The following is a 13,853-nucleotide window of genomic DNA, read 5'->3' as shown; positions in this document are numbered from 1 at the left end:
GGCTGGCTTCGAACCATGATCCTCAGATCTCAGCCTCCTGACTAGCTCCATTGGTGCATTTTGATCAGCAGGTATTAAGGCCTCTGACTCGGGCACTGGCCTCTAGGGACAAAAGTCAGAGAAGAACGAACAGTACAGGGGCTGCCAGCTAGCCCCTCACTGGACCTGGAGCTTGGACCCAAACCCATGTGGCAGAGGCCAACTCCCCACCGCAGGTCAGGGGTGGGCAAGCTGACCAAGCAGACAGACTTAAGTTTAAACTCTAGCCCTACATCTCCAGGGCAAGTGACTCCACTCCCTCATCTGTAAAGACAGGTAAATGACATGAGGTACTTCCAGGAGTACGGGGTGGCTGGCAGTGTAGCCTAGTGGTACAGTGCTTGTCTAGCATGCACGAAGCTTTGGGTTCGATTCCTCAGTTCCATATACACAGAAAAAGCCAGAAGTGATGCGGTGGCTCAAGAGGCACAGCGTTAGCCTTGAGCAAAAAGTGTCTAAGGACAGTGCCCAGGCCCTGAGTTCAAGCCCCAGGACTGGAGGGAAAAAAATAAAAGAGTATGGGCTGAGCCACTAAGGAGGTAGAACCCAGGGCAGGTGGCTGTGGACTTGGAGGTACAAGGCAGCACATGCACAGTGTGGCTGCTGTTGCTCCATTCTCTTTGAAGTGCCCTGCTCTTCTCCTTCATCTAAATACATTACACCTTCTAATGGCCCCAGTGAGGGATGCTGGTTGGGGATGGGGCCAGGGCTTCTCTGACCAACCCCCGCCTCCCCTCTCCAGGGCACCTGTCATCAGTGGCCAGTAACCATCCTGTCCTTCCGTGAATTCACCTACCACTTCCAAGTGGCACTGCTGGTGAGCGTGGCCATCTTCCCCCAAAGTCCAGGTCCTCTGGGTGCAGGGTGGGGCTTGGGGGAGAGGAGCAGGGGTTCTGTAGAGTCTGGGGTAGGAGGGTCACCTGTCCTACTGCCCTTCCGCCCAGGGCCAGGCCAACTGCAGCTCAGAGGCCCCCGTGCAGCCAGCCACAGACTACTATTTCCACTTCTACCGCCTTTGTGACTAGCTACGAGGCGGGGCCGGGCCCGCCCTCCACACTGGAAGCTGTGGCGTTACAGCCGTGTTACACTGGAGCCTGCTGCCGGCCCGCCGCCCGGCCGCTAGGCAGCTGCCCTCACAGACCTCCCTTCTCCCCGGGGAAACTGGAAGTCTTCACACTGGAGCAGCCGTGCCTGCTGGTCACTCTCACACGACGAGGGAGCGGCCTGGGCCTGTCTGCCTCCACCTCCTCCTCAGAGAGGACCCAGGGGCTGGCAGGGGCTAAGGGAAGCTGTGGTCCTGACTTCTCCAGATCCACTCTGCCTACCTCCGCTGCTGAGGTGGGAGAGAAGACCTGCCAGGAACTTGGGCTCACTCCTACAAGACCTGGCTGGACCCCAGGCTCCATCTTGGGCAGGCAGCCCACGCCCTTGGTGCTGTTCCCTGGGGATGGCTTGGTAGTGGACTTTTTGAGTTTGACTGTTACGTGAGACTTGGCATTCTAAGCTTTGACAGCTTGGTTCCCAGACGTTCCCAGGGCAGCTGAGGCCGGCCCACAGGGCTGGAGACAACTGTGCCTGATGAAACCACCCACAGTCCTTTGCGGGGGGAGGGGGAGGCCAGGACGCCAGGTAAAACTGGACCCTTGAACTTGGTATATTCTCAAAGGGTGGCTCCCTGCGAGGCCCCACAACCTGCGTTCCTGGGGGCGTCTAGAGCGCAGGATGGTCCACTCACTGTTCAAGCAGAGGAGCAGGAATCCCTGCAAGCAGTTGGCTGGCCTGGGCTGGGGGATGCAAGTAACTGCTATAATTAATGAGGTCATCATGCACTTAAACTAGGGCAGGAAGGGGTGGGAGGCTGGAGCTATGACAGGGCTGCGGCACTGGTCCCTCCCAGGAACCTCACATCCCATCCTCCCTCTACCCTGGCCTGCCAGTGGCCTTGTCTCTGGAAATCCAGGCCTGGAATCAGGCTGGAAGGGCCCAACAGGCCCCACCTCTGCCAGGAGCAGAGCGGTGGGTTTAGGTGTAGGAAGAAGTTGTTGTTTTTTATCAAGTGCCAACTTCATTCGCTGTTTTCTTACCAGAGCCTGGAACATTCCAAGCCACATACAGGCTGATGGGAGAGTGTGGCACTTAGCCACCTCTGCTACGAGGTCAGAAGTGAGAAAGGGTGTGGCCGTCCTGCCATCTCACTTGGAATGAGGCCTTGCTCTCCTACCTCTCGTTCTCTGCCCCAGTAGGAGGCTTTCCTGCGGGGGAGCTGTGGGCCCTCGGCTGCCACGCATCTCCAAGTACTTCAGGACAGGGAAACACTGAGGGGCTCAAGGATAGCAGGGTTCCTTCATCCCCCTTGCCTCCTTGCCCCTCCCCAACGTGGCTTCACTTCTTCCTTCTGCCATAGGAACTGCAGGACTCCTGTGCCTTACTTAGAATGCTCTTTTCTGCCAACAGTGCCTTAAACTGCCTAGCTCCATGTCCATTAGCTGGATGACGGGGTTTCCTCACTAGAGGGGTGTTCTTGGATTGCAGCCCCTAGTCGTTAACTGGAAGTGACCCTCCCCTGCCCCCTGGAGTCCATCTGGACACAGAGCCCGGGTCCCACAGCAGCTGGCTGGTCCCATGCCCGAGGAAGGGTCCTTGGTACAGGAGGTGGGGTCAAGTCTGGGCTCCAAGCTGCTTGAGGGGGGTCAACCCTGGACCAAAGTTGCCTTAAGCCCAAGGTATAAAAGGGCTTCAGGGAAGGTGAGGGGCCGTCTGCTAGAGGCAGATTGCTGCGCCAGCCCTGCCGGGCCCCACTGGCCACGCTCCCTCCTCTCTGGCATCTCTTCCTGTAGGCCCTGGGCTAATTCACTCCTAGCTTCAAGCTGTACATAGGGCTTCCCAGCAGCCCCCCTGCCCACACTCCCCTCAGTGATGTGCGCATGCACAGAGCACCCCTAACTCCCAGTCTTCTCCCTGAGCACTGACTCATATTTATCGTGTACCCACTCTGACTCTGAGGTGGGCAGAGGGAAGCCACTGAGGCCTGCTTGCTCCCTGTCCTCTGGATTGTCCTTTTCTGAAGGAAATATACATATATAAATAAATGTATAAATACTGCTTTGTATCTGAGCTTGCCTCCTCTCTCTTCTTGCGATTGTGTGGGTGCGAGAGGGCATCACCTGTGGGGCTGGAGAGCTTCACATATGGTTGGACTCAGAGACCCCTGCCTGAGCCACATCTCCTGGCACCTTTCCTGCCTATACACCTGCCCCGGCCCACCTATCTGCCTAGAGAAAAGTGCCTTGGGACTAAGCCTGGCAAAGTCATCCAACCAGAAGCTCAACCGGGCTTCAAGGAGGCGGTTAGTCCAGCACAAAACTGACAGAGATGTTTACAGAAATTACTGAAGAGGGTAGTCTGGGTCCTTCCTATGCTCAGGTAAGCAAGCCCTGAAGTTCAATGACCAGATACCCCAACCACATAGCCCCTGCCCGGAGGCAGAGCATGTGTGAAAGGTAGGTCTAGGGCAGTCTCCTGGGCCCCACTCCACCCACCTGACACCAGAAAGGACAGGAGATAAGACTGTCGCACATCTGCCTTTATTGGAAGCAGCAGGTGGGACCCTTCCAGCAATAGTAAAAAAATTAAATTACAAAAGCAGGGATTCAGTGACGCCATCTGGTGGTACCTAAAAAAAAGGGCAGGGGTATCAAGATGAGCCCAAATCTCCTTCCCCCCTGCTCCTTTATCTGAAACCCTATGCTCCTTGGACAAGGCTGACAGGGGTACATGGGGGGCAGGGAAAGAGGCCTATGAGCCAGGGTCACCGCCCATGTATCTGTCTTTCAGCCTGCTAGACTCACGGCTACAGGAGGCTTCTCCGGGCTGTACCCCAGGGTACGGAGTGTGCCACACTGTCACTACTTACCGTGGGGATCATACGTAGATGCCAACCCAGAGGAGGAGGAAGAGGACTCCAAAACCCATGAAGAGTGAGGCCACCAAGGAGATGAGGAGCTCTTTGTAGATGTCTCGAGTGTACTTGGTGGAGGTGACCTCATAACTGGGCAGGGCTACTAAGGAGAAACACTGATGGACTGTAGATGCTGGAGGTTACCCACCAACACCCCAAGCTGTAAAATAGGGGCTGTAGGCTTTCTGGGAGGCTGGTCAGATGTGGTATAGCCAAGAGATAACGACAGCTGGCACCCCTTACCATCATCACCTGCTATCATCTGTGAGGAAATCAGACCATACAGTTTATGGATGGTGAAGCCAGAACCAGCTTTCAAGCCTGTGGACAGCTGAGGACATTCAACCTTATTCCAACCTCAGCTTCTCTAGGCCAGCCCTCAGCTCACTGTCCTAGAAGTCTGAAGAGCAAAAGGAGCTCAGCTGAACTTGACAAACAGTGCATGAGCCATTTTTTTTTTTTTTGGCCAGTTGTGGGGCTTGAGCTCAGGACCTGAGCACTGTCCTTGGACTTTTCTCAAGGCTAGAGCTCTACCACTTGAGCCGCAGCACCACTTCCAGCTTTTTTCTATGTATATGATACCGAGGAATCGAACCTGGGTCTTCATGCATGCTAGGCAAGCACTCTATCACTAAGCCAAACTCCCTGCCCACAGAACCCATTTTTGAACATCACCTACCTTCCCTTTCCCTTTTCCCATTCCCACCCCAATGTATGAAACCAGCAGGATGCCTGGACCACACCACACACAGCTCCCTTTCCCTTCTCCCATTCCCACCCCAATGTATGAAACCAGCAGGATGCACGGACCACACCACACACACTTTCTTCCTCAGCCTCCCACACCACTCAGTCTGGCCCACTGCTCAATAAAAGGATACACGAAGAACCAGGCAGTGAAGAACATGCCAATGGCCAGAAGCACCACAGTCAAATGGGGGAAGACAGCTGGGTTGACGGGGCTGGTGTATCTGCTCATGGCCTCGAGCTCCTAGGAGAGGGCAGATCACAGCTGTCACAGAATCCTATGATTTTAATGGCAGGTGGGGGGGGCGGGGACGGGGACACTGGAGCAGTCTTGTGCTGCTGGGACTGCCAGAGGCTCAATTCAGCTGGGGAAATGTGGGAACCCTTCAAGGATGGACATCAAGCAATTCATTGTTGGAATGACAAATACAATGACATCTTGAAACAGAGGTGGCACCTTCTCTGTGGCATAAGACAAGAGACAGGAATCAGAGGCTTTGACACAATGGTAGCTGCAGATCAATAGTCCTTTTGGAGGCTAGTTTTTCCCCTGTGGGGGGGCACAAAGCGTATCTACCATTTCTGGAGCTTTATGGACGCGTATCTATAAACTCTACCCTACTATCCTTACTGTAAAGCCTAGACCAATACCCACATCACGGCTTCTAATTCAATTGTATAACTCTCATTAGATCTTAGGATCTACCAGCAAAAGCCATCAGTTAACATTCTTGCTCTAAATGTGGCACACTCTCTGACTCTTGCCAAAATTGTACCATGAAACTGCAGATGTGCCTGCAGTTTGGACCTCTGAAACTGCAAGCTAAAATAAACCTCTTCTTGAGGGAAAAAAAAAAAATCTGTCTCTACAGAATCATCTGAGTCTGAGTAAAGTGGTTATAATAAGGTCTGTTTCACAGGGTTGCTGTGTGATTTAAGAAAGATGATAAATAATGACGCATCTAGCTCAATGCCCGGCATAGAGTAGTTTGCTCAATAGGTGTTTGTTTTTGTTTCCTTCCTAAGGTTGCCGAGCCGATTATGAGATAATGCCCGTGAAAGAAGGCTGTAAGTGTAAAGTTCTGTACAAATGTTAGCTTCCATTGTCCCTCATCAGCCAATGCTGCAAAAATCCAGAACATAACAACTCTACAAGAAGTAAATGGCCCCCATTGTTCTAAGAGACACAGGAATTCAATTCAGTAAACAATTATGTCCCTTTGACCCCCCCCCCAAAGCCATAAAGACAATTGCTGTCCTTTATTGAGCTTCCCATGGCAGGCCCTGTGTTTGACACTGGGGACACAAAGGTGAATAGACATCATCCGGAGCTATGGGCGCGTCGGAGGGTAGTCACTAGGAGGCGTGGCGGATCACAAAGAAGGCCAAGAAACGTGGCACCGGGCCCTGCGCAGACTGGGCGCTCCTAAGAGACGGGGACCAGGGGCCTCGCAGAAAACTGACGTCTTCCCAGCACCGCGCAGGACGGGGACGCGCTCACGGACGGATCTTTCCAGACAGATAACAGATCACAGGCACCAGGAAACGCCCTCAAAGGGACTTGCAGAGCTCCCACACCCTACGGCCTTGTCGCCACGGACAGCAGCCTCCGTGCGACGTAAACTCAGCTCGAGGAGTCCGGGCAGGAGGCCTTTCCCAGCCCACCCCCTACGCAGGCCGGGGGAGGCCCCGGAACAGCCCGCCCTCGGGGGCCCAGGCGTCCTGGGCCTCCGCGAAAGAAAGCGTTGTGGGTCGGATGCGCACCGGGTCCTGGACCACATCCCCGTCGGGAACTCCCTTAGCCCTCTCACCATCTCGCCCTGCTCAGGGTAAGCCGCGTCTCAGCCACCGGAAGAACACGTCGGCAGGAGCAGGCGCCTTGCCTAGCAGGAAGCGGAAGTGGCTTCTCGCGCGTGGAATTATGGGAACGGTAGTCCCGAGTTTCAAGGTGTGGCTGGAGCTGGGGCTGTGGAGACCTGCTTGGTGTAGGCAGAGCAGGGATAGGAGGTGGGAGAAGGTAGGACAGGATGGCCGCGCGAGTCACTTGTCCTCGAAGTTACAGCTGTGAAAACAGACTCCCGAAGGGGGCGGGCAGTGTACTACGCTCCCCAGAAGGCTGTGCGCGGCACGCAGGTCACGTGACGGCAGCGCGGGCTTTGGAAGCCTGTCTAGCGTGAACGGCGACCGCGGCCTTGCGGGAGAGCGGGGCTTGAGGCTGTCCGGGACGTCGCCGCTCGGTGGACCCAGCGCTGCCTGCCGAGGTCTCGCGCCCCAGAGGCCAGGTGAGACCCCGCGCGAGGTGCCGCGAACAGATCCGGGCTCCGCTGGGCTCTGGCGCGCGCCGGGTTCCGAGGCGGGAGGCCCCCGAACCTCTGTGTCTCCACTGGGAAGAGGATAAAGAGGATAATGGTTTCTACCGTATGGGGTCGTGGAGCAGTTCTCCGTGTACTAATGAAAAACCTTGACTTCCTGCCGTGTCGGGGGGGGAAACTGACAGACCATTGTTTTCTTTGTGCACCTGGAGGACGAGAAGCCAGGGTGAGGCATGGACCGAAGGATTCCCCCTCCTTTCCTTTCTCTCTGATAGTGGGGAAACTTTCAGATGTCTCCAACAGCATCAGCAGGTTCAGCCTCAGAGGGATCCTGCATAGATCACACGTCCATGCCTAAGATCACAGTGAGAAAAACTGTAGACCGGTGCGTTACCATTGTACCCACTTCGCAAACAGACAAGTGGATGCGATTGTGTAGAAGGCATGACCTAGAAAAACGTGTGTGTGTGTGTGCGGGTATGCGGGTATGCGGGTATGCTGGTACTGAGACTTGAAACTCATGGCCCAGGTGCTACCCCTTAGCTCTAAGGTCAAGGTTGGCACTCTTCCATTTGAGTCACTGCTCCATTGTCTGCATTTTGTAGGTTAATTGGACATAAGAGTCTTACAGGCTCTTCTGCTCATACTGGCTTTGAGTTTCCATCCTCATATCTCAGCCTTCTGAGTAGGATTATAGATGTGAGCTATCAGTGTCCAGCTGCAAAACATTTGTTTTTGGTGTCCTGAAGTCAGATGTCATAACCAATAGACAAAACTTAGGGTAAAGTCTTTGTCTTCATTCAGTAAGGGAGAGCCTGTGGAGGTCTGGTGTGGTGTGATTGCAATCCCAAGTAGCAAAATATTTTAAAAAGCTCAGAGGGAAGAGTGAAAATAATTGGTACATTGACATGGGCCATTAATGAGGGTGCAGAATGACTTTTAAGTTGCACCTTAGAAAATTATTTTACTAAGTTACTTATTTAGCAGTGCATATTTAAATATATTTTCATTTTTTTTTTAAAAGTTGAGTTTTTGGCCGGGAGATTGACCTAGTGGTAGAGTGCTTGCATAGTATGCACAAAGACCCAGGTTTAAGTCCTACAATATACATAGAAAAAGGCTGGAAGTGGTGCTGTGGCTCAAGTGGTAGAGCACTAGCCTTGAGACAGCTCAAGGACAGGGCTCAGGCCCTGAGTTTAAGCCCCAGGACTGGCAAAAAAAAAATGTTGAGTTTGCAGGGCACTAGTGGCTCAGACCTGCAACTCTAGCTTCTCAGGAAGCTGAGACCTAAGGATCTCAGTTCAAAACCGGCCAGGAAGACAAATTTAAGAAACTTTTTGCCAATTTACCAGCATACAGCAAGAAGTAAAGCTAATGTTCAAGTGGTAAGGTGCCAAACTTGAATAAAATAGCTGAGCAAGAGTGCAGTGTGTGTGTGTGTGCACACGTTCATACGTACAAAGTTAGGTTCATTTAAGGAAAATGTATAGTGAGGGCCAGTAGCATGGCCTAGTGGTAGAGTGCTTGCTTAGCATACACAAAGTACTGGGTTTGATTTCTCGCTACCACATATATAAAAAAAAGCTGGAAGTAGAGCCAGGCCCAGTGACTCACACCTGTAATCCTAGCTACCAGGAGGCCAAGATCTGAGGATCACAGCTCAAAGCCTGCCAGGGCACTGAAGAACAGACGACTTATCTCCAGTTAACCATGAGAAAACAGGAAGTGGGGCTGAGGCTCAAGGGTAGGGCGGTAGCCTTGAGCTGAAGAGCTCAGGGACAGTGCCCAGGCCCAGAGTTGCACCAAAAAAAAAGCTGGACGTGGTGCTGTGGTTCAAGTGCTTGAGCACTAACCTTGAGAAAGCCCAAGGACAGTGCCCAGGTCCTGAGTTCAAGCCCCAGGACTGGAAAAAAGAAAAAGAAAACAAAAAAAAAGAGAAAATGTATAGTAAACGAAAATATTCACATTTTGGTTGGGATTGGGCAGAATTTGTGAGTATGCTTTAGAAAGCACTTCTCAAGGAAAGATTTGATGGCGGGCCTGAGCCACAGACATTTGATCCTAGGGCTTAACGACTGCATCACGCTAGTCCCTAAAGCAGAGCCTTGGGTTGGGGTAGTGTAAGGACCAGGATGCTTCATTTAGACTGTGGCAGGGAGAAAATACAAAGAGAATTCCCATAAACTGAATGGATGCTGAGGATAATAAATGCAGTGTATGAGACTGCCCCTCCTTTCCCCATTCAGATACGTTGTTCTTGTTAATCCTTGAAGGATGCTTTATCAGCCAGAGCTTTCTAGGGAAACGGTTTAGATGCATACTTCATTTACTTAACTGATGCTAATGCTGTTCTTTAGAGTTCAACTCTACCATTAAGGTCCCTGGACTCTTAATGCTGAACCATGAACTCTCCTATCCTTGATGCACACGTAGCAGTATGCTAGTTTAAGTCATTGCCTTATCTATCAAACTATGTGTGTGTGTGTGTATATATATATATATATATATATATATATATATATATATATATAGTTTTGGTTTTCCTTTGGTCAGTCTTGGGGCTTGAACTCTGGGCCTGGGTGCTCTCCAGCTCAAGGCTACCACCCTACCCCTGGAGCCACTTCCAGTTTTCTGGTGGTTAATTGGAGATAAGAGTCACGGGGGGCCAGGAGTTTGGCCTAGTGGTAGTGTGCTTGCCTAGTATGCACAAAGACCTGGGTTCGATTCCTAGGTACCACATACATAGAACAAAGCTGGAAATGGTGCTGAGGCTCAAGTGGTAGAGCTCTAGCCTTGAGAAAGTCCAAGGACAGTGCTCAAGCCCTGAGCTCAAGCCCAGGACTGGCAAAAAAAAAAAAAAAAAAAGTCTCACGGACCTTGGTGCCTGTTAGTGCCCTGATTGGCTTTGAACCACGATCCTCAGATCTCAGCCTCCTAAGTAGCTAAGGTTACAGGCATGAGCCACCACGCCAGGCTAACTTTTACGTGGTTTGAGAAAAAAAAATATCCAGAGTATCTCTTTCCTCTAAGACCCAGATGTGTTTCTGATCTTAGTAAGCCTTAGGTGCTGAGTGACTTGTAAACCGTGTCTTGAGAGTGAGGGATCTGGTCTTGATCATCTGCTTTGCTGGCTTAGTAGGCGAGGAAATGTGTGATGAATTTCATTAGACCTGAAGTTGGTGAGATGGCGCCAAGTATAACCCTTGCTCTCTTAATAGCTTTACCTTTTTCTTGTCCTCGCTTTGTAGCGATCCCTCCTCAGTGTTGCCATGGGAATTCAAGGCCTGGCCAAACTGATTGCTGATGTGGCTCCTAGTGCCATCCGGGAGAATGACATCAAGAGCTACTTTGGCCGCAAAGTGGCCATTGACGCCTCCATGAGCATCTATCAGTTCCTGATCGCGGTTCGCCAGGGCGGGGATGTGCTCCAGAACGAGGAGGGGGAGACCACGAGCCACCTGATGGGCATGTTTTACCGCACCATCCGCATGATGGAGAACGGCATCAAGCCTGTGTATGTCTTTGACGGCAAACCACCACAGCTCAAGTCAGGTGAGCTGGCCAAGCGCAGCGAGCGGCGGGCCGAGGCGGAGAAGCAGCTGCAGGAGGCTCAGGCGGCTGGGGCCGAGGAAGAGGTCGAAAAATTCACCAAACGGCTCGTGAAGGTCACTAAGCAGCACAACGACGAGTGCAAACATCTGCTGAGCCTCATGGGAATCCCTTACCTTGATGCCCCCAGTGAGGCGGAGGCCAGCTGTGCTGCCCTGGTGAAAGCTGGCAAGGTCTATGCCGCGGCCACCGAAGACATGGACTGCCTCACCTTCGGCAGCCCTGTGCTCATGCGACACCTGACAGCCAGCGAGGCCAAGAAGCTGCCCATCCAGGAATTCCACCTGAACCGGATTCTGCAGGAGCTGGGTCTGAACCAGGAGCAGTTTGTGGATCTGTGCATCCTGCTGGGCAGCGACTACTGTGAGAGCATCCGGGGCATCGGGCCCAAGCGGGCCGTTGACCTCATCCAGAAGCACAAGAGCATCGAGGAGATCGTGCGGCGGCTTGACCCCAACAAATACCCCGTGCCGGAAAACTGGCTCCACAAGGAGGCCCAACAGCTCTTCCTGGAGCCCGAGGTCCTGGACGCAGAGTCCGTGGAGCTGAAGTGGAGTGAGCCAAATGAAGAAGAGCTGGTCAAGTTCATGTGTGGTGAGAAGCAGTTCTCTGAGGATCGAATCCGCAGTGGGGTCAAGCGGCTGAGCAAGAGCCGCCAGGGTAGCACCCAGGGCCGCCTGGATGATTTCTTCAAGGTCACCGGCTCGCTCTCCTCAGCCAAGCGCAAGCAGCCAGAACCCAAGGGGTCTGCGAAGAAGAAGGCTAAGGCTGGGGCAGCGGGGAAGTTCAAAAGGGGAAAATAAATGTTCCCACAAGGTCGTTCTTGACCCCCCCCCCAGAGCTACAGCTGGCACCTTCCACGTGGCCGGGAGGATCCCATTGCTTTCCAGTGCTCCCTTCTCACTTGTGTTTTCCCCCTTTTCGCTTGATTTCATGGCAGGAAGGCCACAAGAGTGCCTTTTATTTTTATTATTTTCGTTTAGCTCAGGAAAGTGTGTTGGGCTCAAGCCACTTCTCAGGCAACTTAATGGACCCTGGACCCATTGTCACATGGAAAGTTTTAAAGAAGGAAGAGGGAGCTAAATGGTAGTGTGTGGAGAGGACTTACTGGTGGCTGACGGGAAGTGACCGCAGAATGTGACTGCTTCCTCATCCACAGCCTGCCTTTGGAGAGCCCTTAGGAAGGTCTGGGCTTGCTTAGCAGATGGGAAGAGAAGAGACAGGCAGGGCACAGTAGTCTCTGCCATGGCAATAAAGGTTGGTTTACTGGAGCTGAGTTGGTCAGAAACTTGAACTTGCTATTCAGAGTAGTAAAATGTTCTGTGGCCTTTTAAGGTATCTACTGAGTTGAAAACTTGGGATAAGACATTGGTTTGTGTGTGCTGTTTTTATTGTGAAGATATGGAGAGAGAGAAAAAAATCAATAAAATTGTTTTAGTCACCAGATCCACTGTTCTTTGAGGACATTTACATTGCCCTTCTTGGGATTCCCAGGTGGCATGAGAGTGACCACAAGATGGCGCCATGCTCCATGCAATCGCTGGCAGATCTGTTGTGTGCTTACTTTGCTTTGAGAGGAGTTTGAATAAGTTGCTCTCTAATGTCCCACCTACTCTGGGAAAATGCTAACAGCATTTAGAAACCATTCTGAATTGAGGTTGCTATTTTCTAGAAATGACTAATTTTCAAATTAGTCCTCAGAGTTTGGTGGGGAGGTAGCTTCAAGAGTTTTACTTCGTGGGGCTTGAACTCTGGGCCTGGGTACTGTCCCTGAGCTCTTCAGCTCAAGGCTACCACCCTACCCCTGGAGCCTCAGGGCCACTTCCAGTACTCTGGTGGTTAGTTGGAGATAGTCTCATAGACTTTCCTGCCTGGACTGGCTTTGAACTGTGATCCCCAGATCTCAGCCTTCTGAGTAGCTAGGATTGCAGGTATGAGCCATCTGTACCTGACTTGGTTCCTAATCTTTGGAGTAAACAGTTGTCCAAGTGAAATCTTAAGTAGAACCTCAGGATAAACTTTAGCTGAATTAGGATAGTCTCCTCAACATCAGCCCCAGAGCCAGGAAACCCTCCAAGACAAGCATTCTATCCAGGGAAGGAACTTCCATTACTTGTACTTCAGAATTTGTAATTTGTTTCTATGCCAATACTGGGGCTTGCACTTCAGACCTGGAGGCTGTCCCTTAGCCTTTTAATTCAAGGCCAATACTTACCATTTAAGCCACTGCTTCCCCACCCCCACCCCACCCCAGTCCTGAGGCTTGAACTCAGGGCCTGGGCACTGTCCTGAGTCTGTGTTCAAGGCTAGCATTCTACCACTTGAGCCATGGCGCTTCTGGCTTTTTCTGTGTTCGTGATACGAAGGAATTGAATCCAGGGCCTTTTTTTTTTTTTTTTTGGCCAGTCCTGGGCTTGAGCTCAGGGCCCGAGTACTATCCTTGGACTTTCTCAAGGCTAGAGCTCTACCACTTGAGCCTCAGCACCACTCTGGCTTTTTTGTATGTATGTGGTACCAAGGAATTGAACTTGGGCCTTTGCGCATGCTAGGCAAGCACTTTAACCACTAGGCCAAACTCCTGGCCCCGAATCCAGGGCTTTGTACATGCTAGGCAAGCACCCTACCACTAGTCCATACTCCCTCCCCCCCTCCTATTTCTTTAATAGTGGCTAACTGGGTAATGAGTCTCATGGACTTTGTCCCAGCTGGCTTTGAACCATGATCCCTAGATCTCAGCCTCCTACATAGCTAGGATTACAGGTGTGAACTACTGATGCCCGGCTTGAGCTCCACTTTCTGACTCGGGTTATTTGGCTCCAAACCTGTAGTGTTGGAGATGGGCACTAAACAGGTGGTCAGACTTGATCCCCTCAGCACAGCAGCACTAACTGGCAGCAGCCATGGTAGGTTTCTTTTTAAATCAGAATTGCTTGGTCTTCTAGAAGTCTGCTCACCTGTAGCTCTGCATGGATAGCCTACAGGATTACTTCTGCTTAGAGAGGCTCTATTGTTTTTGCTCAGAGCTATGTTAGTAGGCCCTGTGGAGTGGGCCGAGGCATTGTGCTAAGCTGTGCAGAAACTGGAAATGTTGATGGGTAAGGCGGCACCGAGGAGGCAGTGAAGGCCATGAAAGCTGGCAAGGATATTCAAGTATTTCAACATCCAACAGGTGTTAGAGGAAGGGTAGA

General features: G+C 51.9%; 3 protein-coding genes across 6 annotated transcripts in view; 2 read left to right on the top strand and 1 right to left on the bottom strand.

Annotated features, from left to right (window-relative positions):
* The window catches only part of Myrf (myelin regulatory factor), a 29,859-nt gene extending 27,866 nt beyond the window's left edge, over positions 1-1,993 (top strand). For both annotated transcript variants that reach the window (XM_090347554.1, XM_090347553.1), the window contains 2 exons: positions 782-856; positions 984-1,993. In XM_090347554.1, the coding sequence (XP_090203680.1) occupies positions 782-856; positions 984-1,064 (156 nt within the window). In that variant the 3' untranslated portion in view covers positions 1,065-1,993. The remainder of the gene's footprint in view (positions 1-781; positions 857-983) is intronic.
* Positions 1,994-3,607: 1,614 nt separating this feature from the next.
* Tmem258 (transmembrane protein 258) lies at positions 3,608-6,655 on the bottom strand. 2 transcript variants are annotated; one of them, XM_090347551.1, is made up of 4 exons: positions 6,556-6,655; positions 4,879-4,988; positions 3,953-4,087; positions 3,608-3,712 (listed from the first exon to the last, which is right to left on the bottom strand). In XM_090347551.1, exons 1-3 carry the CDS (start codon positions 6,556-6,558, stop codon positions 3,961-3,963), a joined length of 240 nt encoding a protein of 79 aa, XP_090203677.1. In that variant the 5' UTR covers positions 6,559-6,655; the 3' UTR covers positions 3,608-3,712; positions 3,953-3,960. The 2 variants fall into 2 exon arrangements, with proteins under 2 accessions (XP_090203677.1, XP_090203678.1); XM_090347552.1 differs by having other exon boundaries at positions 6,509-6,592.
* On the top strand, positions 6,145-13,066 carry Fen1 (flap structure-specific endonuclease 1). Of its 2 annotated transcripts, none has more exons than XM_090347550.1 (2): positions 6,145-6,573; positions 10,305-13,066. In XM_090347550.1, exon 2 carries the CDS (start codon positions 10,326-10,328, stop codon positions 11,466-11,468), a length of 1,143 nt encoding a protein of 380 aa, XP_090203676.1. In that variant the 5' UTR covers positions 6,145-6,573; positions 10,305-10,325; the 3' UTR covers positions 11,469-13,066. The 2 variants fall into 2 exon arrangements, with proteins under 2 accessions (XP_090203676.1, XP_090203675.1); XM_090347549.1 differs by lacking the exon at positions 6,145-6,573 and adding an exon at positions 6,892-7,026.
* Positions 13,067-13,853: the final 787 nt, after the last annotated feature.

This window comes from Megascapheus bottae, chromosome 16 (assembly GCF_031878675.1).
Source record: "Megascapheus bottae isolate mThoBot1 chromosome 16, mThoBot2.hap1, whole genome shotgun sequence".
NCBI classification, from domain to species: Eukaryota; Metazoa; Chordata; class Mammalia; order Rodentia; family Geomyidae; genus Megascapheus; species Megascapheus bottae.
The sequence above is the reverse complement of the archived record's forward strand: the minus strand, read 5'-3'. Positions and strand labels throughout refer to the sequence as shown.

Coding starts and splice junctions, on each gene's coding strand:
- Fen1 (XM_090347550.1), top strand. CDS start 10,326: ATGGGAATTCAAGGCCTGGCCAAACTGATTGCTGATGTGGCTCCTAGT.
- Tmem258 (XM_090347551.1), bottom strand. Junction 4,088..4,878: donor TTCACTGCCTGGTTCTTCGT/GTATCCTTTTAT, acceptor AGCCCTGCCCAG/TTATGAGGTCACCTCCACCA.